General features: G+C 42.0%; 1 protein-coding gene across 1 annotated transcript in view; it reads right to left on the minus strand.

Moving 5' to 3' along the window:
- chrna8 (cholinergic receptor, nicotinic, alpha 8) overlaps window positions 1-25,473 on the minus strand; it is a 266,096-nt gene that overhangs the window by 164,407 nt on the left and 76,216 nt on the right. The window contains exon 3 of the mRNA XM_041185313.1: window positions 20,525-20,569. Within this exon, the coding sequence (XP_041041247.1) occupies window positions 20,525-20,569 (45 nt within the window). The remainder of the gene's footprint in view (window positions 1-20,524; window positions 20,570-25,473) is intronic.

Raw genomic sequence — 25,473 nt, forward strand, 5'->3', positions numbered from 1 at the left:
GCATGCAATGCTTTGAGCTGTGTGTGAGGTTGGTGGTGCAGTTGGTTGAAGATGTCCTTTAAAGATGTACTTCCTGACCTTCATGACCTATGTGAGATCATTGAATTCCCAGGTCCTTGGGGACAGCATCCTTGAATTGACCTCCATGGCTAACTATTCCCAGTCTCTTTACAGTCTACACAATGAGGGCCTCCTGACCCACTATGGAAACATGATGAATCTCCTTTCCGGTTCCTGGACTAAGGCCTCCAGCCCTACATCAGAGAATTTGAGAGCCCTTTCATTATGTTGGTTTTCCACTGCTACTTGTGACAATCTCAGAAATTCCTCAGAAACACTATCTGAGACAGTTCTGTCATGTGCTGCAGCCAGAATCTACCTCCCCCTTTAAAAGGAATAAGCTGGCTTTAAGAAGTGCAGGCTAGTTTTAACTTCTGCCAGCCTCATATGCATGTAGGTCCCCTATTGACTGTGTAGCCAGTGAGCAGCACATATAGCAAAGTTTGTGTTCTGCCTGTATATTATCTCTAACAGACATAAGGTAATGGGGGCTTCGTGACACCCGTGCCTCAAAACCATCCTCTTGTGCACTTGTGCAAATATCAGAACCCACCTCATAGTTTCTTGTATAATGTGTAAAATAAGACTTTTGATTCTTTCTCTTTAAGGGCAAATTCAGAAATTGATGTCTCTCTGGGCCTTGAGTACCTAACATTTTTGAGTGCAGCTGACATAGACTTGGTGAACGTCTATGCCTGACCTTTCAACTGGGGTTATTTGTGGAATATGAGGCAAATGAAAGAAGACTAGGACATTATATGTATTCTGATCTTTTTGAAAACAACCACTGTTAATAATTTGTTTAAATGATGCAATCAATTCAGGTTTAAAAATATTTGCTGCGGAGTCTTGAGCTTCATGGGGCTCCTTTTGCTCCACAGAATTAACCTAGGCTGCAGCTCTCAGAATAGGGCCGCAGTGGAGTGACTTGAGCTTGCTTTTCATCATTCTGCATTCTCAGCTGTACAATGCTCATATCTCAGGCAGCTAATAATGCTAACTTCTGGTTTAAAGGTGTTTTCTTCCATTTTTAATTAGCTTGACCAACTCTCTTATCAAATTGAATGATGTTCCTGACTAAGGTATTGCAGACATAACCACTGAGCAAACTTGTTACCTTTATGTGGTGGCTTAATAATTATTTTTCCCTCTCCTTTCACTACCAATTTTCGGTCTCTTTTCTAAAAGTGTTGTTGTGTAATCTCACAGGTACCAGATTCACTTTCTCACCTCATCAAGAGACCATGTAGGGGCTTAAACAATGAAAATTGGCATGCTGTGCAACAATGGGGCAGTAAGGATGAGTCAGGAAATTTCCTGGCTTGGCAGATCCACATCCTTTAAGAGGGCCCCTGCCTGCAAAATTTTCATTTTCAGGACATGGGGCTGGACTGGAGTCAGGCGTGTTGTCTCCATAGGCAAGCCCAAGGTGGCAATGGAGGCAGGTGAATGGTCCAGGTTGGCAGGCTGGAATGCCTGCCTCTGTTTACTGAGACATCGGCTCAGCTTTAATAATGTGTGTCACTGCCTGAAACCCTTACCCCTTACTCCCCAACCCACTCCAAATCACCACCATGCTTCCTTTAACTTGTTCATGCCCTTTCATACCCCAATGTCCACTCCATATCCCAAAACATCTTCTAAACCCATTCTCCCAGTACCCACTGTTTACAGAACTAACCAATGGTCAAGTCTGACAAGTCTTTGAAATAACCCTGAAACTGACAATCAGAGGCTTTGAAAAGATCATTTGAAAAAAATGGCTCATCTTACAACCTCTTACAAACATCAATCAACTAGTCATTCATAGCATCAGTGTTAGAAACTTTTCTCCACTTTAGACCTCTTTTAAATAAATGTAATGATGCAAATAAACAGATGGGCAGTGAAAAAAACTCTTCAATGATACAGCAGGTTATTAGAGATATCAATCAAACAAAGCTTTTACTCCCCTCTGCAGCTGCATAAACATTGCTTGCTGAGATCTAAGTGCATTCAAGCAAGCATTCATAATGAAGCCATCTGATCAGCCTGTTTTGTTGATACAGTTACAAGATGGGGTCATTATGAATGCCTGGCTAAGTTCCAAGAATGCACTTTAGATTTAGAATGGTACCAGTGTTGAGGCAATTTAGTCATATGAGGAGTCTAGAGAAGCTGTAATTATTTTCCTTAAGACAGTGAAAATGAAGGGAAGATTTAATAGAGGCATTCAAAATTATGGAGAGTTTTGATAGAGTAGATAGAGAAAAATTATTCCAACTGGCAGGAGGGTTGATAATCAGAGGACACAACTTTAAAATAATTGATAACTGTATCATTGGAGAGATGGGGATTTATTTTCACAGTGAGGTGTTCTGATTTTGACAGTAACTTCTAAAATGGAACTAAATTTATACTTAAAAGCGAAAAATAGGCTGGGCTATGATGAAAGAATAGGCGAGTGAGCTTAATTGGATAATTTTGTTAAAGAACCAGTGCAGGCACAATGGGCCAAATGGCCTCCTCTGTGCTGTAAGATTTTAAAACACTTTGCTTATAAGAGCACTGTAAGGGCTAAATCAATGTCATCCGATAGAATTTCTGGCTAGCCACATGAAACACCGTTTTAGCCACAAGTACTAATTTTAGTAGAGAATGCGCCTGTGATGAGAGATGTATATTCCTATATTACAGTGATTTTCTGTGTAGAAATCTGTGGGTGTGTGCATGTCCAGGGTTACTTAAAAAGGGGGAAGATTACTCGAGACAGGTTATCTGTAAGATCTAAGAGACAAAAGGTTAAAAGTGTTAGGTTTGTGCATTTTTAATGAAAGGTTATGGTGGGTTTGAGTTACAGGTAAATAGGTTGGTTCTGAAATTTGCGTTTTGAGATATGTTGGGAAATTGATTTTTCAGCTGGTGCATTTCAAAAGGAAGTTCAGAGGTAACAAGGAATATTTGCATCTTCCAGTGGTTCCATGAGTAAACAGGGGAAGGTGTATTAAATTTTATTGACCCAAACGTCGAGACAAAATAGAAAACATGAAAGATTTTTATATTTGGAGAAGCTGAGTTTCAAAGGGGTGTTTGAGGACAATGCTGAGATGAAAGGGGAAAAAGATATTTAAGGAAAAGGACGTTTAACTGTTGGGATTTACTGTGGGGGTACCCACTGAAGACCAGCTTCTGTGTGTGTGAGCTGCTGAGAAGATGTATAAGTTTTGAATTGGAGGCAGGCACCCAATGTTAAGCCAGGAGAGTCTTTGTTTTAGGAAACAGTTTGTTTCTGAACCTTTTTTGGAATTCTGCTTCAGAATGGAAGTGTCTGAGAAGTTGTGAGGTGTACCTTTATTAAAGTAACAACAATTCTTTGATTGGGTAATATTTACTGGATTTTTATGGTTAAAAATCTTTAAAGGGTTGTTGCCAGAAAGGTAGTTTAATTGTGTATTTTTGACAAATCATGTTTTTTCGGGGGTTTTCTTAAAGACTGTTTTAACTGTGTAACTTTAATCTTGTGTGTTTAAGATTATTTTTCTTTTTAATTAATCTTTTAATTCTTAATATTCTAAAGGTGCTATTGGAGCTCTATGCTTTTGAGGGCAGTAGCTCTTCCTCCTCATTTTCACAATAAAAAAAAGGTTTATGATCAGTGAGACAGACTCCACTCTGGTGTGCTCAGCAATAATATCAGCTGTGGTCAAAACAAATTCGGGGGCTTTTGTGGGATCAAAATTCCTTGATTGGATTGGAATTTCTGAATCTAAAGGATACAGTATGAGGAGGATACTGAACTCAGGGTTTTTGTGTTGATGGATATTAAAGTGGCTTTAGCAATTGCTAAGATTTTTCTGGGAGTGCAAGATGTAACTGTAGATTATTTGAAATATTTGACTAAATCTCAGCTGAGAGGGTTAGCAGATAAAGTGCAGGTGGAAATAAAGATAGAATTTCATAAAGCTGAAATGATTAAAGTACTTATCCAACATTTAAAGTTAGAGGAGGAGCCACCTGAAACTAACATGTCACAGCTAGAGGTAGTGAGACTTCAGTTGCAAAAGAAGCAGTTTGGTATAGAAAGAGATAGAGAAAGGCAGAAGCTTGGACTTGAAAAAGAAATGGAGCTGAAAAAAAGCTTGAATTGGAGGAAAAAGGAGAAAATGAAATGAAAAACTTGAAAAAGAAAAGGACAGGTTGAAAGAAATAGAAATAAAAAAGCTTGCATGAGAAAAAGAGGTGCAAGAAAAGGAAATAAAATACAAGAAAAAAGAACTTGAAAGCGTGATCGAACTTCAGAGAGAGAAGTTAGCAAGGGATGGAAGGGATAAGGAAAGAGATAGGGAGCTCCAGTGAGAGAAAGAAGCCAGATAGTATGAACTGTCTAATGCGAAACTTAGAATAAAGGAGGAAAGGAGAGATAATGGTTCACATGGTGAGTGTGATTCCTTTTTGGAATTTGATTTAATTAGGAACCTTTGGTTAGTGCCTAAATTTACAGAGGATGGAGTTGAAAGATATTTTACCTCATTTGAAAAGATAGCTATGAAACTGAATTGGCCAAAAGATACTTGAACCATAATGTTACAAAGTGTTCTGTCAGGTACAGCTATGAATGTGTATGCGAGCTTATCAGAAGGACAATCTGCAGAGTACGAAGTAGTTAAAAGAGCAATACTAAGGGGAGGTGGTGGTATAGTGATATTGTCACTGGACTGGTAATGCAGAGACCCAGGGCAATTCTCTGGGGACCTGGGTTTTAATCCCACCATGGCAGATGGTGGAATCTGAATTCAATAAACATCCGGAATTAAAAGTCTGACGATGATCATGAAGCCATTGCCAATTGCTGTAAAAACCCACCTGGTTCACTAATGTCCTTTAGGGAAGGAAATCTGACATCCTTACCTGCTCTGGCCTACATGTGACTCCAGACCCAGAGCAATCCATCTGGTTCACTAATGTCCTTTAGGGAAGGAAATCTGTGGCCCTTATCTGCTCCGGCCTCCATGTGACTCCAGACCCAGAGCAATGTGGTTGACTCTCAAATGCCCTCTGAACAATGGCAATTAGGGATGGGCAATAAATGCGAGGCCAGACAGTGCCACCCACATCCCATGAATGAATAATTTAAAAAAATGCCTATGAGCTTGTCCCTGAAGCTTATCAATTCAAGTTTAGGACCATAAAAAATAAACCTAATCAGACTTTTGTAGAGTTTACAAGAGAGAATGAAACTATGGGATCAATGGTTTCGATCACTGAAGTTAGAAAAGACTTTTGAAAATGTAAGGGAAATTATGATTATGGAAGAATTTAGAAATAGTATTCCAGTAACCATCAAAAATTATTTAGATGAAAGACAAAGTGAAAAGATCAGAGAAGCTGATGATATTTCACATAGTTGAGTTTGGGAAAAGGGTCATATGGGAGTCAGCAAGGAAATTGGAGATACAGAAAATCTAGTGATGGGAAAAGTGCTAGTAATAAGGAGCAAATTGAAGGATGCCAGTCCACTAAAGATGAGAAGGTAGAAAACAAAGGTAAAGGAGAAAACGTAATAATTGTAACGTCATTGCAACAAGGCTGGACATACGAGGTGGAATTGCTGGAAGTTAAATGGCAGACCGATTGTAGTGATAGGAACTCAGAAGTGTTCTGTAAATAAAAGTGCTGTGGGTTCTGAGTCCCAAGTGAGCGATAAAACAGTAGCATTTGTAATGGTTCATAGGGGAGTCAGAATTAGCTAGAGAGGTGGAAATGTGTTCTCAACCTACCAAAGGAAATTCTGAAGGACAGGTTACAGAGATGTTCAAAGAGTTTATATGTGAGGGGAAAGTATATCCTTGTTATTTGGGAAAAGAAGGAAAATCTGTCAAAATTTTGAGGGATACAGGTGCCAGTCAATCACTGATGTTATGGGATAGTGCCATCTGCTGTCCAGAAGGTATTGCAGGATACATTGTTAGTTAGTGGAATATATGGAAAATTTAAATCTATCTCAATATACAGAATAAATTTGAAAAAGTGATTTGAAAACAGGAGAAGTAATTGTTGGAATGGAGAAATTGCCCATTGCAGGAGTTTAGTTCATTTTAAGAAATGATATAGTTGGATCTCAAATGTCGACTACCCCTAAAGTGGTCAAAAAACCTATTTAAATACAATCAATGGAGGTTTTACAAAAAGGGCATCCGAGATTGTTTCCAGATTGTGTGGTGACAATGTCTCAGGCACATAAACTTAAACAGGAAGAGGAAGAATCTAAAAGATGCTGATCCTCAGTTGGCTGGGTCCATTTTTGAAATGATTGCTCAGGAGCAGAAGATTACAGAATGAGGCTGAGGTGTTTAGGCCATAAAATTTAGTGGAGCTACAAGCAGGGTGACCCAGACCTAAAATAGCTATATCAGACAGTTTATTCTAAGACTGAGGCAGGACACATTCCTGAGTGTTATTACCTTGAAGACAATGTGCTAATGAGGAAATGGAGACCACCTCATGTCCCTGCAGATGATAAGTGGGCCATAGTTTACCAGGTAGTAATTCCGTCTGGATATTGGAATGAAATTTTAAGAGTGGCTCATGAAATCCCAATAGCTGGACATTTGGGAATTAGGAAAACTCAAGCTAAAATACAAAAACATTTCTATTGGCCTGGGCTACATAAAGATGTGGTCAAATTTTGTCAGACATGCCACACATACCAAGTGGTAGGAAAAGTTCAAACAGTGATTAAACTTGCACCTTTAATTTCTATTCCAACTTTTGAGGAACCTTTTAACAGGATCCCTATTGATTGTGTAGGACTAAGACTAAAAGTGAGAATCAGAATTTATTGACAATCATGGATACGTCCCCGAGATTTCCAGAAGCAATATCTTTAAGGAAAATCACAGCAAAGGTGATTGGTAGAAGAGTTAACCAAATTCTTTGCAAGATACGGGTTGCCAAAAGCTGTTTCAAGAAGTGAGGAACAGCCTGAGAATAAAGCAATTCAGGCCGTCAGCTTATTACCCTGGCTCACAAAGTGTTCTGGAAAACTTTAAAAACTATGATTAGAGTGTAGAGTCAAGACTACCCTCCTGATTGGGATTGGGGCATTCCATTCTTGTTATTTGCTATTAGGGATGTCCCTAATGAGTCAACAGAGTTCAGTCCGTTTGAGTTAATTTATAGTCACGCTGTAAAGGAACCAGTCAAACTGATTCAGAAGAAATTAGAGAATCAGAATTCTCAAACTACTTTCCTGGAATATGTAACAAAATTCAGTGAAAAATTAAGTAGGGTATGTGAATTAGCCAGGGATCATTTAAAAATAGCTCAGCAAGTATTGAAGGCAAATGCAGATAGAAGGGCAAAGGCTCGTAGTTTTGTGGCTGGGATTAAAGTGCTGATATTGTTGCCAGTCTCAGGTGAACCATTGAAGGCAAGGTTTAGTGCACCTTGCCAAATCAAAAAGAAACAGAATGAGGTAAACTATGGGAAGAATTTTTGGGTCGGCAAGCGGGGGTGGGGCCTGCTTGCCAACATGTAAAACGACTCAGGGAATCCCCACCCCCGCCACAGAGATCACTCAGCACCTCCGGGCGTGCGTCATGCTGTGTGGTCTGCCCACATAAAATGTCAGTGCAGCCCCGATTGGGGGCACTGATCGGGTTCCCCCCTGCCCCCGCCCGCATAACACCTCCCCCCCACCCCCCCACCTTGGCAGTGGGGAAATTTCTGCCTGATGTATTGAATACTCCAGATTGGAGAAAGAGTCAGCAAGTGTGCCACGTGAATATGCTCAAACAGTATTTCCACAGGGAGGATAAACAGAAGGAGGTGCTAGTAACAATAGGTGAAGAGGAGGAAACAAAAATTAAAGATTCTGAAATTGACCTTCCTCTGAATAAATTGGAAAATGAGGAAATACTTGAGAATTTAAATGTAATATTAAGTTACCTTCTAGTCAAGTGACTTACTAAAGCTGTTGCAGTCACACAAAGCAATTTGTGGGAATAGCCCAGGAAAGACAACTTTGGCCAAGCATGATGTTAATGTAAGGCTTGAGTTTCAATAAGGCAACACCCATATAGATTAAATCAGGTAAAATTGGCTGAAGTGTGGAAAAAATGGAATTTCTGCTTTAAAATGACATAATAGAATCCAGTCACATAATTGGAGTTCATCCATTGTAATGGTACCCTAACTGGATGCATCCCAAAAACTGTGCAGTGATTACTGCAGAGCAAAGGCAGTGATCAAGTTGGATTCGTATTCTATTCCATGGTTAGAAGATTGCATCGAAAGAATTGGACAGTCAGTATTTATTATGGAAATTAAATTACTTTGGGGATACTGGCAAGTGCCATTATCGGAAAGGGCAAAAGAAATATCAATTTGTGGCTCCAGTTGGTCTGTATCAATTTAAGGTAATGCTTTTTGGTATGAAAAACATGCCAGAAACCTTTCAGTGACTAACGAAGTGATTGAAGGACTGAGCAATTGTGTAGTCTACTGACGACTTAGTGGTATTCGGTCAGACCTGGAAAAAGCACATACAACAATTGATGGAATAAAAATAGAAAATGCTGGAAAAACTCAGCAGGTCTGACAGCATTTGTGGAGAGGGAAACAAGGTTAATGTTTTGAGTCCATGTGACTATTTGACTGACTACAAGAAGCCAATTTGGTTATAAATTTGGCTAAAAGTGAATTTGCGAAGGCAAAAGTCACATACTTAGGCCACACTGTTGGACATGGTCAAGTACCCCCATGGGATACAAAGGTAAAAGCTATGTGTAATTTCCCAGTGCTTACAACAAAATGGGAAGTCTTGCGATTGGATTTTATCAAAAATTTGTGCCAAATTTCAGCAGTGTAGTTGCTAACTAACTAGTTTGTTAAGAAGAACAAAAGATCCGAATGGAAACAGGAGTGTCAGACTACGTTTAACAGCTTAAAAGCTGTAATGAGGAAAGAGGGGAAAAGTGTACTGCAATCAGCATCGTGGTGAAGCAGTCTGGTAAGACTGTCTTGCAGTCAGTTCTTGTTGAAAATAACAAGAATGACATCACAAGACAGTCCGAGAGAGTGATGGAGAGATCAGAACCAACACAAGTGTGGGGAAGCTTCAAAAAGTGACGTTAGCACAAAGGTGAGAGCTGATTGGTGAGTAGTGGGTAAGTGTCCTTTTTCAGTTTAAAATAGATTAAGCTAAGGAAAGGTAAAAGTTCTAGTTTTTATTTAAAGTGCATAAATAACTGAACATTTTATTACTATATTTAACTTAAAGTAAGAGGTTTTTTTTCAACCAGAGGCATGACAGGCCAGCTCAGTCCTGTATTATGTACCACCTGCAACATGTGGGAAGTCCTAGATGCTCCTTGCGCACTGACCGACCAAGTATGCAGCAAGTGCCACCAGCTCCAGCTACATGAGCTCCGAGTTTCAGAGCTTGAGTGGCAGCTGGAGGCACTGAGGTGCATACGTGAGGTTGAGAGTTTCATGGATAGCATATTTTTAGATATGGTCACCCCACAGTTCACGGAAGTGCAGACAGAGAGGGAATGGATGATCATCAGTCAGAAGAAAGGTGTCGGGCAGGGTGGATCTCACTCAAGAAACGTTTCTCTATTTTGGAAAACGGTGAGGGTGACGGTTCTTCTGGGGAGTGCAGCCACACTCATGGCACTGTGAGTAGCTCAGCTGCACACGGGGGGACGAAAAAGAGGGGAAGAACAATAGTGATAGGAGACTCGATATAAGGGGAACAGGCAGGCATTTCTGCGGCAATAGACGTGATTCCAGGATGGTATGTTGCTTCCCTAGTGCCAGGGTCAAGGATGTCACTGAATGGCTGCAGGGCATTCTGAAGGAGGAGGGCAAACAGACAGAGATTGTGGTGCATGTTGTTGAAAGAGGGATGAGGTCCTGGAAGCAGAATGTAGGGAGCTAGGAAGCAGATTAAAAAACAGGGCCTCAAAGATAGTAATTTCTGGATTACTTCTGGTGCCATGCGCTAACGGGTATAGAAATAGGACGTTAGTCCAGATGAATGTGTGGCTGGAGAGATGGTGCAAGAGGGAGGGCTTTAGATTTCTGGGACTTTGGGACCGTTTCTGGGGGCACTGGGACCTGTACAAGGCAGACAGGTTGCACCTGAACTGGAATGGGACCAACACCCTTGCGGGGAGGTTTGCTCATGCTGTTGGGGAGGGTTTACACTAACTTGGCAGGGAGATGGGATCCTGAGAGGAGGTTCAGCAGGGGGAGGTGCATAGCCTAAATTAGAGGAGAGAGCAAGTGAGTCAGGAAGGCATAGAAATTATAGGCTAGTTAAGGCACAAGGGAGTTTGGCGAGGTTGGATGGTATTTATTTTAATGCAAGAAGTCTGATGAATAAGAAAGATGAGTTGAGGGCACAAATTAACACATGGAAGTATGATGTCATTGCTGTCACAGAGACATGGTTGAGAGAGGGGCAGGATTGGCAGCTCAATATTCCAGAATATAGGGTCTTCAGGCGAGACAGGGAAGGAGGTAAAAGAGGAGGGGATATTGCAATATTAATCAAGGAATCAGTTGCTGCAGTAAGGGGGGGATGACATCTTAGAAGGCTCCTCAAATGAAGTCAAATGGGTAGAACTTAAAAACAAAAAATGAACAATCAGATTGCTGAGAGTGTATCATAAGCCCCCAAACAGTCATAAAGAAATAGAAGAGTAGATATGTACGCACATTTCAGAGAAGTGTAAAAATAATAGGGTAGTAATAGTGGAGAATTTCAACTTCCCCAACATTAACTGGGTTAGTCATAGTGTGATAGGTTTAGAGGGAGTGGGATTCTTAATATACATCCAGGAGAGCTTTTTGAGCCAGTATGTGGAAGATCCTACAAGAGGGGGTGGTCCTGGACTTAATTTTAGGGAATGAAGCCGGGCAAGTGGTAGAGGTGTCAATGGGGGTACATTTTGCAGATAGTGATCATAACTCCGTTAGATTCAAGGTTGTTAAGGAAAAGGACAAGGATTGGCCAGAAATCAGAGTTCTAAATTGGAGGAAGGTCAATTTTAATAAGATCAGATATGATTTGGCCAGAGTGGACTGGGAGCAGCTACTTGTAGGTAAATCTGCATCAAAGCAGTGGGACTCATTCAAGAAGGAAATAGGGAGCTTACAGGCCAACATAGTTCAGTAAAGGTAAAGGATGGGACCAACAAATCCAGGGAACCCTGGATGTCAAGGGATATACAGGATTGGATAAAGAGAAAAAGGGAGGCTTATGGCAAATAATGAGGGCTCAAAACAACGGAAGCCTTGGAGGAGTACAGAATATGCAGGGGGAGCATAAAAAGAAAATTAGGAGAGCAAAACGGGGGCATGAAAATACAATGGCAGGTAAAAAAATGGAAAATCCAAAGTAATCTTACACGTACATTAAGAGCAAGAAGATTGCTGGGGAAAGAGTAGGGCCCATTAAGGACCATAGTGGTAATTTGTGTGTGGAGCCGGAAGACATAGGTAGGGTTCTAAATGAATACTTTGTGTTGGTGTTCACAAATGAGAGGGACGGTGTGGGTATGGAAATCAGGCAGGAGGACTGTAATATAATTAAAGAAATTAGAATAGAAAGGGAGGAGGTTCTAAGTGGTCTGGTAGGTTTAAACATAGATAAACCTCCATGCCCGGATGAAATGCATCCCAGGCTGTTGAGTGAGGCAAGGGAGGAGACAGCAGGGGTGCTGGCAATAATTTTCAATACCTCCCTGGCCACAGGAGAGGTGCCGGAGGACTGGAGGACAGCCAATGTGGCACTGTAATTCTAAAAGGGAGGAAGGGATAAACCAGGGAACTACAGGCCAGTCAGTCTAATCTCAGTGGTGGAGAAACTATTGGAAACAATTCTGAGGGACAGAGTTAATCTGCACTTGGAGGCCTGATCAAGGACAGTCAGCATGGTTTTGTTAAGGGAATGTCATGTCTAACCAATTTGAATGAATTTGTTGAAGATGTCACCAGGTGCTTAGATGAGGGCAATGCATTTGATGTAGTCTATTTGGACTTCAGCAAGTCTTTTGACAAGGTTCCGCATGGGAGACTTATAATGAAAGTAAGAGCACATGGGATCCAAGGCAATTTGGCTAATTGGATCCAGAATTGGGTGAGTGGCAGGAAGCAGAGGGTGATGGTCGATGGGTGTTTTTGTGACTGGGTGCCTGTGTCCAGTGGGATTCCACAGGGATTGGTGTTGGGTCCCTTGCTGTTTGTGGTGTATATATAAACGATTTAGACTTGAATGTAGGAGGTTTGATCAGTAAGTTTGCGGATGATATGACAATTGGTGGGGTGGTAAATAGTGAAGAGGATAGCCTTAGATTATAGGATACAGATGGGCTGGTCAGATGGGCTGATCAGTGGCAAATGGAATTTAATCCAGATAAGTGTGAGGTGATACACTTGGGCAGGACAAACAAGGCACAGGAATACGCGATGAATGGTAGGACCCTGGGAAGTACCGCGGATTAGAGGGACCTTGGTGTGCATGTCCTCCGGTCCCTTAAGGTAGCGGGACAGGTAGATGACGTGGTTAAGAAGGCATATAGGATACTTGCATTTATTAGTGAGGATTAGAATATAAGAGCAGGGAGGTTATGTTGGAACTGTATTAAACTCTGGTTAGGCTACAGCTAGAGTATTGCATGCAGTTCTGGAATCCGTATTATAGGAAGGATGTGATTGCACTAGAGAGAGTGCAGAGGAGATTTATCAGGATGTTGCCTGGGCTGGAGAGTTTTAGTTATGAGGAGAGATTGGATAGATTGGCATTATTTTCCCTGGAGCAGAGGAGATTGAGGGTGGGCATGATTGAGGTGTATATAAAATTATGAGGGGCATTGATTGGGTTGACAGGAAGGAACTTTTCCCCTTGGTGGAGGGATCAATAACCAGGGGGCATAGATTTAAGTTGAGAGGCAGGAGGTTTACAGGGAATATGAGGAAGAATTTTTTCACCCAGAGGGTGGTGGGAATCTGGAACTCACTGTCTGAAAGGGTGGTAGAGGCAGAAACCCTCATAACATTTAAGAAGTATTTGGATGTGCACCAGTGATGCCATGGCATACAAGGCTATGGGCCTTGTGGTGGAAATTGGGATTAGACTAGTTAGGTACTTGGCGCAGGCTCGATGAGTCAAAGGGACTTCCTCTGTGCTGTAGACTTCTATGACTCTATGATTATTACACTTGTTCTAGCAGCACCTGATTATATGAAACCATCTAAAATAGCTGATGATACCAGTGATGTAGGTGTTGGTACTGTTTTGCTACAGGAAGATGAAATGGGAATTGAGAAACCAGTAGGGTATTTTTTACAGAAGTTGAATGTGCAGCAGAAGAAATACACAACTGCAGAAAAAGAGACTTTGGGTGAACCTTCGACTTGGCGAGTGGGGGCCGAACTGTCAAAGGTGTGTTAAGGTAATTAATTAACTAACTAAGCCCATTGAGAAAGCTGCCCGTCCAACCTTAAGGTTGGCGGGCAGGCAAAGAGCCCAGGCGGCCTTCGCATTTTTCATGGAACCTCATCCACAGGCAGGATGAGGTTTCATGAAGTGTTTATAAATTAAATAATGTTTTCATTATGTTCATTGACATGTCCCAGCTCATGTGACAGTGTTACATGAGGGGACACGTCTTAAATTTTTCTTTTTTTGAAAATAACATTTTTAAAACTTAAAACTTATTTTCCTCAGAGCACCCACACAGGTGCCTCAGGGGGATTTCTGTGTTCTTTCATGTGTATGCGCCAAAGAGCGTGCTCCCGACTCAGGGAACCCCCGCTCACCGCCCACACAGGGAGCGCACAGCCCTTCTGGATGCGCGTCACGCTGGGCGGGCCTTAATTGGCCCACCCACATAAAATGGCGACACGGACCCGATCTGAGGTGACGATCAAGTCCATGCCTGCCCTCCGATGGGGGTGGGAAAATTCTACCCTTTAAGCTTGGTTCTGGCTCGGCAGCATTTTGAAGTGTATATTACAAACAACTCTTCAGAGGTGACTGTATACACTGATCATAAGCCTTTGAAGTTTCTGGAGAAATTTCAGGATGAAAAAGCCGGACTGATCCAGCGGAGTTTATTAGTACAAGCATTCAATTTGAAAATTATACATGAGGCTGGAGGGGAGAATATCATTGTCACGAGCTTAAATTCAAAAGGACTTGAATATCAGAAATATAAAAATGGACTGGACTGAACTTTAATCTTGCCAAAGACTTGTGTCTATGTTCATGTTCGACGCATGTACAGTACAGTGTGATAGTATTTTGCATAGATAAGTATAGTAAGTAATAAGAAGTGGGTTAAGAAAATGAAAACATCTTTATAAATATGAGGTTTCATTATTTGCTTTGAGGGAGTTGTGATGAGAGATGTATATTTTTATATTTTTGTGATTATATTTTCTGTATAGAAAGCTGTGGGTGTGTGTGTTTCCAGGCTTACATAAACAAGGGGAAGATTACTCGAGGCAGGTTGTCTATGAGGTTTAAGAGATGAAAGTTTAAAGCTGTTAGGTTTGTGCATTTGTAATGAGAGGTTATGGTGGGTTTTATTTACAAATAAATAGGGTGGATGTGAAATTTGCATCTTGAGATAAGTTGGGAAATTGATTTTTCAGCTGTTGAATTTCAAAAAGCAGTTCAGAGGTAACAAGGATTATGTGCATCTTCCAGGGATTCCATGATTAAGCAGGGGAAGGTACATTAAATTTTATCGACCCAAAAGTCGAGGCAAAATAGAAAACATAAAGGATTTTTATATTTGGAGAAGTTGAGTTTCAAAGAGGTGTTTGAGGATAACGGAACCTGAGATGAAAGGGGAAAAGATATTTAAGGAAAGGGATGTTTAACTGTTGAGAATGGCTGTGGAGGAATCACACTGAAGGCCAGCTTCTTTGTGTGTGAGCTGCTGAGAAGCTGTGAAAGTTTTGAAATGGAAGCAGCCACCCAGTGTTAATCCAGGAGAGTCTTTGTTTTAGGCAACAGTTTGTTTCTAAATCTTTCTTTCTGGAATTGTACATTGGAGTGGAAGTATTTGAGAAGTTGTGAAGTGTATCTTTATTAAAGTGACAACAATTCTTTGATTTGGGTAATATTTACTGGATTTGTATGGTCAAAAATCCAAAACGGCTGTTGCCAGAAAGGTTCTTTAATCTTGTGTGCTTAAGATTTTTTTTCCTTTTCCATGAATCTTTTAATTTTTAAAATTATAAAGGTGTTATTGGAGTTCTATGCTTTTGAGGCCAGTAGCTCTTCCTCCTCATTTTCACAATAAAAAAGGTTCATTATCAGTGAGACGGACTTCATTCTGGGTTCTGGCTTGCTCAGCAATAACATCAGCTGTGGTCGTAACAGTGTCACGTAAACTCATAATTCAGGTATAAGTACTTTAGATATGTATATCCATTTAACTAACAGTAACCAAAGAATCAATAAAATTTACCGTATCCTCCAGCTCCACGATCCTCCAAGATGTCTACAAACATCTAATTATGATTCGTGTCTATGTTCTGGCTCGGCAGCATTTTGAAGTGTATATTACAACCAACTCAAATACTTCCACTCCAATGTACAATTCCAGAAAGAAAGATTTAGAAACAAACTGTTGCCTAAAACAAAGACTCTCCTGGATTAACACTGGGTGGCTGCTTCCATTTCAAAACTTTCACAGCTTCTCAGCAGCTCACACACAAAGAAGCTGGCCTTCAGTGTGATTCCTCCACAGCCATTCTCAACAGTTAAACATCCCTTTCCTTAAATATCTTTTCCCCTTTCATCTCAGGTTCCGTTATCCTCAATTTTAATCGCTCCACCACTGGTTGCCTACAGCTCCTAAACTCTGGAATTCCCTCCCTTTATCTCTCAGCTTCTCTACCTTGCTTTCCTCCTTTAATAACGTCTTAAAATCTACCTAGCATTTCCTTATGGGGCTTGGTGTCACACTTTGTTTCATTATGTTCCTGTGAAGTGCCTTGGTTTGTTTTATTATGTTAAAAATGCTACATAAATATAAGTTGTTGTTGAAGCAAAACAACTCAATGGTCTAATAACATTTATATACGCTGCTTTTTATCTTACCATTTCATCAAAAAATGCACAAAAAAGGTTCACGTCCACCTATGTACAGCATCTCAATATGAATACTGTGATCAATGCCCAGCAAGTGCATCTATTACTCATTTCTTAATTACTAATCAGAAATGCAATTAGCCAAACCTGGATTTCCAATTAGCCACATGTAGCTAGGGCTTAGTGAAGCACTGAACAATGTTGCTCCAAATGACCTTCAAAATTAATGAAGATATGGTATTGAGGGGTTTCTCAATTCAAATTCACACTCAGCTTAAAACCTCTGAATCTAACCTTTCTCATGCAGTGATCCAGGTATTCACAGCTGTCTGAGCTGGGTGGAAGATCCTAACACCTTGTTTGTCTGAAGAAGGCAGCAATTTTAATCTGAATCTGAACAGGTCAAAACTGGGTGTGCTTAAGAAAGACTTGAAGAGATCCAAATTTGGCTGATTCAGATTTTCTGAAGATTTCAGTGCTAACATTTTTTTTCTTCACTCTTTTCAACAACCACTCTTTTCTCCACAATTTTCACAGCAACTTGTATCTCATGGTGAGATACAATTCAATGGAAACATCTCAGTCGAATCTAACCTTGTTGTCGTTTTACAACCCAGAATGCAGGAATCACTGGACAGTGGTCCAGGGCAGGGAGATTAATATCTTTCCTTTCACTAGTCTAGTAACACATCAGGGAGAGTTTTCTAGAGCTTAGGGAAATGGTGCCTTCATAGTCCTACATTAGAGGCTTTTTCATGTGCATTTATTTCCCCTTTCAGTTACATGACCCCTGAACCTGAAAGTCCGGGTTGAGGGCAGGAATGGGGAGGCCAAGCGGAAGGGATTATCTGTGGTGGTGGTGGGGAGGTGGGGTTGGGGGGGCGCGTGGTGGCGTAGGTAGGTGAGCCTGGAGCGATGATGTCCTGCAATATTATTGTGGAGCCAGGAGTTCCAGAAATATTACACAGAAATGCAACTTCTAAAAGATTTTGTGCCCATTTCTTGAGTGGCCTCAAGTGGTTAGTTCCTTTCAGCAGCATTAGTGAGGCTGCTCAAAACCTGGTACAATTAAAAATTTCACAGTGCAAGCTCTCTCACTTTGTACCTGAATTTTGCATCAAGAACCTGCAACTGATGTATAGATGGCAATTTGTATATACAAGACACCTAATGGCTGTATCAGGTGGACACCATGGTCACCTGAGTGCTGATGCTTCCAATATGGTGACTGGTACTTGCAGGGCAGGTTGGTGGGGGCGCTAGATGTTGCGCCCTGAAAGTTGTCCATCTAATCCTCCCCGCACTCTCAAAAAACAGGCACAACGAAGGTCAATTTTTTTCCTGAAAAACCTAGGGCAGCATTTACTTTTTTTTTAAACCGTGTTATCAACTTCAAAGAGTCATGTAACTGAAACCCTTGGTGGGTGAAATTCGATTTGAGATGGGTCACAAAGCGGGTGGTATCGCACCTGTTACCTGTTATATACGCTGCCTGATATTCAGTTCTGTTGTGATCAATGGAGCTGAATGTTTGATGGGACGTAGAATGGAAACCAGACACAATACCATCTAAGTCAAATTGTACCCCACAGGTTTCTCTGCTTGTCTGGTCCTTGCAAATTATTTCCATCTAGTCCCTATAGTGAAGAAATTTACACCACCACTTATGTAACTTCTACATACAATGACTCAGATCAGTCTTAGCCCAATTTTTATTGGATGTGAGTTCACACTGTAAAGTTGCTGACAATTTGCTAACAAATGGCAGAATTTAAACATGGGGTAGGGGGTGAGATTGGGTATGGATGGGTGTTAAATGGCAAAAACCATTCAGGCAAGTCAGCTCCAACCTGATTTCCAGATTTTACTTGGCTGGTCAAGGCAATGAACCAACCACACCCCTCCCCCCCCCGGCAGGTTAGTTGGGAATTTAAACATATTTATGGGATAGGATGCCTCAGGGTTACCCTACTTAAGAAGTTTAATTGTGGGCGGCCAAGTTTCCTGGGCTTTGGGAAACCTGGCAGCTGCAGCAAGGTGAGGACAGTCTTGGGAAGCACCGCTAGGCCAGCAGGAGCAGGTTTCCTTCATCCTGGTTCCTCACGCTCTCTCTCCGGCATCAGAGCACCCCTGCCAGGATTGGACGCTCCCCGCCTAGAATCAGAACCCCCATTCCACTGGGAACTGTCCAGCATCCTCTCCACTGTTCACCGCCTAACTGGAAGCCAAGCCTGCCAATCAGCCTGACTTCCATGAGGGGAAGCCACAACTTCTGGGTTTGCCGAGTACTCCCAGGGTCTACTCCACCCTAGCAGTTCTAGTGGGTCAAAGTTAAAAGTACCCCGCACCCCCACCCCCCCTCCAACCCAATAACTTGGAGTCACACTCATAATAATAAGGATGTCCAGTGTAAAAACTGGAAAATGTGTGCATAAGATCATTAGAAATAGGAGCAGCTGCAGGCCATTCAGTCCATCAAGGCTGCTCTGCCATTCAATAAGATCATGGCTGATCTGATTGTGGCCTTAACGCCACTTTATTGCCTGTCCCCCATAACGCTTTACTCCCTTGTCAATCAAAAATCTGTCTAACTCAGACTTGAATATATTCAAAGACCCAGCCTCAATGATCCAACCCTAATTATTTGGGACAGTACTTTCCTCTTCCAGAAATGGGGTTAATGCCCATCGTTGGGGCAGATTAAAAGGAAGTTTAATGTGCCGATGGCCATGCCGTACAAGATTTGGAATCCTCGATACTGAGATACTGGTAACTGGGAAAGTGGGAACTGGTAAGTGGGAAAGTGCCCTGCTCCCCCGCTGACTAAAATTGCAGGGCTCACAGTAGAAAAAGCTATTGTATTTAATCTCCATTTACAACAGGAATTTCACTGTTTCTCAAGGTTCTTTGCAGTTAATGCTACTTAGTTTGAGTCTGCACAATTGTGTACATAGCACACCTTTAGGCATATTTTAAATTCTGTAAATGTAAACGTCAATTATACATCATTGTGGCCTGCAGAGCAGGGGTTACTGGAAAAAAAGGTGTAAGTTATGTGTCACTATGAACCAATGTGTGATTTAAGACTGAATTGTGGCCTTTATTGCAATAACTTTCTCTTTCCATGTGTTCTATTTTGCAGTGGTATTACACTTTTCAAGATTCTTTATGATTACCACGATAAGTTGAATTAAGCCAGGTACAATACTGCAATTCCTCCACAAATGTGGAACATGTCGAGCCCTGTGAATAGTACATTAAACATTTGATGAGGGGTTGGTGATGCCCACAATTGCTGATTTTAAAGAAATACCTTTAATGTGCCAGAACTATGTCAATACAATTGTATGCAGGATTTTAGAGGCTGTACTTCCATCAAGCAACCCATGAGAAATCTGCCAGAATTACAAATCTCAGAGCACATTGTCGAGGAATGCCAATTGCTAATACTGTTGCTCATTAGTGTGTTGCAAGGATTGGAGAAGATGGAGCGGAGGTGATTCCTGCTTGCAAGATCACAAGATAATAGTGGATGATTATTGGTCCAATTGATTTATCCATTCTGAGGGACTCACCCCCTCACCCCCTGCCTAGCCTTTGTAGCACCTAGTTGTTTCTTAAATAAGTCCAAGGTTTTTGCCTCCACGATTGTATCTGAAAGTTTATTCCATGTGGTGAGGCTCTTGGTGTGAAGTAACATTTCCTGATATCTGTCCTAAAAGTGCCCTTGTGTATTTTGAAACTGTGTCCCTTAGTTATATATTTCTGCAGTTTTATTTAAAGTAATTATCCAGGTTAACTTTTTCTATATCCTTAATAATATGTCTCTATAAGGTCAACTCTCAGATGGCTCCTTTCCAGAAACCAAAATTATTTCCAGTGCAGGGCCCTGTCACTGGGAATTAGCTTCCTAGTTCTTCTCTGCACTATCTTTAGCACTTGAATGCCACTCCTGACAATCAGAATTGGATAAAGTATCCAAGGTAGAGTCTGACTAAAACACAGCATGAAGTTTGGTCTTTACCTTCTCTGATTTATATTCTATAGTTTCAACTCTATAGCTCAGCGTCCTATTGGCATTGTTGATTGCTGCTGTACATTGGTTGGACATGTTTAACGTTAAAGATTTCTGAGTCTCTTACAGCTTCATCCTTAGCTACTTCAACACCATCATTGTGTACACATGTTGTCTATTTTCTCTTCTTATAAGGTTCTGGAAGAGCCATACATCCTCATCACACTGTTATTTGGAAGTAATGAGGGGACAATATAGCTGCATTTTTCAATCAACCTTGCATTTCAAACAATGATAAAATCTACAATAACATTAAATGGGGACAATAAAATGGATATGGGTAAAATTCTTACCATTTGTAGCCAAACATTTGTGATCAATACCTGATTCTTTTCATCCTGAAAAGAGGGAGAATAATTATTTACAATAAATAGCAAATTTTGTGCCATACAGCCACACAGTAAAGAAACTTCTGAAGTCTTTAGAAATATACATTTACAAGCAAAGGACTTGGGTGTGAAGATGTGGAGAGGGACAGTTCAATATCATGAATGAACTGGATGCTTTAGAAACATAGCTGAGTTGGAGATCAAGGACATAATATAGAGGCCTATTAAACCATCATGGAAATGGTCATGTCGGATGCATAGGCATTGGACTTGCGCAAAAATTGGACAGACCACACAGGCAAAATAAGGAGGCTCAGCACATAAGTAAAATGGGCAACTCTTTCCTGTGTTTATATGTTATATGATTTTCTGAAAAAGTCACTACTGAGGAGGCATTAAAATTCAGCTTGTTGATGCTCCAAACCAGTGCGTCATGGAGCCAAGGTTCATATCATTGCTTCCCCTTTTATGCTGAGATTCTGATCTTGGTCTTGCAACTGAGGAAGCACTTGATTGAGTGGAGTAGTAAATGCAAGATATTTCTCCAAAGCGAGGGAAAACTGGAAGTGAGTCAGCAGTACACTGTCAGGAACCTCTGGGTAACATAAATTGGGAAGCAGATGAATTTTGCGTTCCACTAGGCTGCAGAATAGGTCAAGAAAGATCTTAAGGAAGACAAATCCATTTAGCTTTACTCAGGTCATCCAACCAGAAAGAGCCTAAAGTTCCCTCGGTACAGCAGCAATATTTTTCTTAAATGATTCCAATTCTTTTAACACCATTACTTTGCTGAAAGTCTATTCCAACTGTTGATCATTCTTTTGTAAAGAGCTTTGTGACATCAGTACTAATTGTACCTTTATTAGTTTAAATCTTTGTTCCTTTTGTTCTACTCTCACAGGTTAGTTTGAAGCAATTCTTCAGATCCTGCTTTTTCATACTGTTCACTATCATACACCCTTGTAAGATTATACCTGGGGAATTCTGGACCCTGACTTGACGTCTGGAAATCAAAGCACATCTTGGTGTACAAAGCATATGCAGGAAGGAATGTATGCAATTCTCCTGTCCCACATCAGCAGGGGGATCATTTTGCACCATCTGGGTACTAGGTACCCTATGGGGGCTTTCCAATGGAATAAAGGAGTGCAACATGGAGATTAACTGAAGCAAACCTCCAAGATGCCAGTACTAGGAACTTTTAGCTCCATAGAACAGCAGCCAGAAATCCCGAAGGCCCAAAAATCATTTGAGGGGGAGGGGCACATTAAAATATCTGCAGGAAATTTGCAGCTCTTTCAGTTGATAGATATGCACTAAGGTTGCATGCTCACTAAGAATGTAAACTATAGATAGCAGAGCACTCAATTCAATTTCCCTATTGAGCAGCCCAATATATCTAGTGGGTACCTGGTCTTTGTTAAAGATGTTACATTGTTTTAAACTCATAAATCTTAGGTGTAGCCATACATATTCCCAGGTCATGTTCCATTTAAAATACAAAATACCACTCAAAATTCAAGAACTCAGGTTAGGGGTTAGGTTTTCCATATTTTTCATGTAATCTCCATGAAGGATCTAATAAACCTTGGGAACAAAACATGTCTTGGCAATTTCTTCCCAATGGCTTTTGATGATCAAAGATTAGTTCAAGCGTATGCCTGAAAGTAACCAGTAACTCAAAGCAACATGCCGACGTAAAGAAATTGGAAGAGCTGATTTTGAGGTATTTCGAAGCTGGGTTAGATGAACTTGAAACTATGACCCAGGTCTTCTGGTCTCTGAAAGGTTGTAAGTCAGAGATATTCCGGAAGATGCGCTGGGGAGTCGCCTTGGAAGTCCCCACACACTGACTACAGTTTGGACTTCCAATGGGCAATTACCTTGCATCTGGAACCCTGATTTAAAGTCGGAGGCTTCGGATGGTTCTGACCCACTAAGCAGAATAGTTATCCAGGAAAGGTGGAAGGGTTAAAACCAGTTCTAACTCCTGGGTAACTATAGAGCTGACCCACGCCCAATCCCCCTCACTGGAGCCCCCCACCAACCCTCCCGACCATCCAAATAGCACGCCCCACCCCCTGACTACCCCACACCCCTTGACTATGCTCCTGACCCCCAAATAGACCCCCACCTTCCAACTACACCCCTGAACCCCCCAGCTACCCCTGAACCCCTGACTAAAACCCACCCCTCAACTACTCTCCTGATCGCCCAACTACCCCAAACCCCCGACTACCATCCTATCCCTCAACTATACTCCTAACCCACCCCCACTAACCTGCTTGCCCTTGACTACAGCCCTGACCCCCTGACTCTCTGACTATACTCCCCCCACCTCCCTGACTCCCCAACTATCCTCCCAATCCATGACTAACCCCCCACCCCCGACTACCCTCCTGACCCCCCTGAACATCTAACTACCCCTCAACCCCCAACTATCCTCCAGACACCTCATGCCCCCCCCGAATACCCCCGCCTCCCCCTGCCTACCCTCCTGACTGCCCCGACCACCCGACTGCCCCTGGCCACCCAACTCCCCCTGCCACCCATCCTACCCCCTCACCCACTAACCTGACGCATTTACCTTCTCTCCTAGTTGTCAATGTGGCTTTAGAACATTTAAACTTCCAGGTTTAGGGCAGCTAGTGCCGTAAAAAGGGTGCATGGCTTCGCTTCCCCTGACAACCCTACAATCTGAGGGAAGGACTCCAGGAGCAGCTGTGCTCCACATTTCTCAGCAGGCCCAGGTTGGAAGTCCAGGTGAGAAATGTGCAGCTCCAGTCTAAGGTAATAAAATAGGAGCGGAGTGGCAATTCGATAGTGATTGTCACTGACCAGAGGATGTTTTATGTATCTAACCCTGTTCCCTTCTGACTCGACTAAACTACCAACTGTCAATCAATCAATCTTCAAAATATGACTGCTTCAAAACAGAGCATAACAAACGAGGAAGACATTTTTGAAGACTCTTTTACAGGCTCAGGTCTCGACAGGTTTCTTCAACATGGAGGGGTGAGGTGAATCTCCTTCACACACTAAATATAGCCTGATCATAAGTGGATCCTTTATAAAGAGCCTCATAATTCCACTACATTTAGCACACCACAGAAGACTCCCATCCCTCCAATTTCAAGAGTTAATGGCTATATTTTAGATCCAGCAGAGGTTATTAAATGTACATTTTTCAAAATCATTCCATTGCAGGTTTCCAGCAACCACTGCATTTTGTTTTTGTTTCAATGTTTTATCCCGTGCATCTTATGGAATAATTTAATGTGTTGCACAGTTATTTGCGTGCACATTTAACATGCTTGGCTGCCACATTTGTGACTGTTCCCTTCTGTGTCCTGAACGACGCTGTGTAGTTGTCCATATGCTCAGCTACAAAGTCCCCTGAGGAGATTCAACAGAGCATTTATTGATGACCTTAACCCATCTCTCAGCACATCCCAGTGCACTTCACATGTAATGGATTACTTGGAAATGCTAATCATAGACATGACTGACTAGTTAATTAATTTATTTTTTGCTGATGGTTGGATGAAGAATCATCATGCCACCAGGAAACACCTTGGTCTTTCTCAGACAGTACTGCTGCCGCTTGTAGCTACTCCTACCAGGGCATCTGCTGTCATGGTACATCATGCGCACACATCCACTGTAGCTCAGCTGCAACCACTCTGTGATGTCCGTCATCCGACTACATTTAGGTCAACTCCTCTGTCTGCTGTCCTTCACTTTTCCCTATAGAAGAGATCTCTGTAGCTTTTCAGCTCTGATCAAATGGCTGAAATACTGACATTTTCTTTTCTGGATGTCATTATTTAGAGCTTATTTTGCTCTTGCTACTTCATTTGTCTTATGGTCTGCATATGGAATTTTTAGCTTTCATCTTAGCATCCATATTTCAAGGGCCTCTATTTTCTTCCACAGATCTTTATTTATTGTCCAGGGCACAGAGCTTCCAATGGTCGTACCCCGTAGCTAAACCCCCCAAGATGCATTGGAGAACTCCTCGGATGTCCTGATGTACTAGCTATGTGGGAATTGTCCCAGAAGTTTGGACTTCCGATCGGTAATTCCCCTGCATCTGGAACCCTCCAAAGCTCTGAGTTAAAGTGCGAGATTCGGCTGGTTCTGACTCACTTACAGAATAGTTACCCAGGAAAAGTTAGAATGATTAAAACCAGCTCTAACTCCTGGATAACTATACCACTGACCCTCTCAACTCCCCACGGTGACCCCCTGACTACACTCTAAACCCCGACTATATCCCCGACCTCCCCCATCAATTAACCACTGACCATATGACTATGCCCATCAGCTGACTATCCTCCCCACCGAATACCAACTCTCCCTGACCAGCTGACTACCCTCCTGACCTCCCAAACACATCCTCCGAGCACCCGACTATACCCCTGACCACCTGACGACACCCACAGCCACCCGACTACACCCCTGACCACCTCATTACCCCCCCCCCAACCACCCAACTCCCCCAAACCCCCGACCCACTCTAACTCCTTCACCTACCTTCCACCCTAGGCCTTTGCCCACTTACCACCCCACCCCCTTACCCACCTATCCCCTCGCCCACTAACCTTACACACTTACCTTCGGTTCGTAGTTTCACTAAGTAGCTTTGAGACCTCTAAATTCTCTACTTACTGAAATAGGGCAGCTAGTGCTGTAAAAGGTGGGTGTGGTTTAGCTTCCCCCAATGATGCTGCGCTACGACAGAAGGGCTCCCAGAACAAGTATGCTCCGCATTTCTGAAGGGGCCTGGTTTGGAAGTCTGGGTGAGAAACGCGGAGCTCCGGTGCGAGGGAAGAAAATAAGAGCAGAGTGGAAATCTGAAGGTGACTGCCACTCCTCAGAAGGTCTGGCCCTGGGTTCCTGAGGCATACAGG

The sequence above is a fragment of the Carcharodon carcharias genome, chromosome 4 (assembly GCF_017639515.1).
Source record: "Carcharodon carcharias isolate sCarCar2 chromosome 4, sCarCar2.pri, whole genome shotgun sequence".
Classification (NCBI taxonomy): Eukaryota; Metazoa; Chordata; class Chondrichthyes; order Lamniformes; family Lamnidae; genus Carcharodon; species Carcharodon carcharias.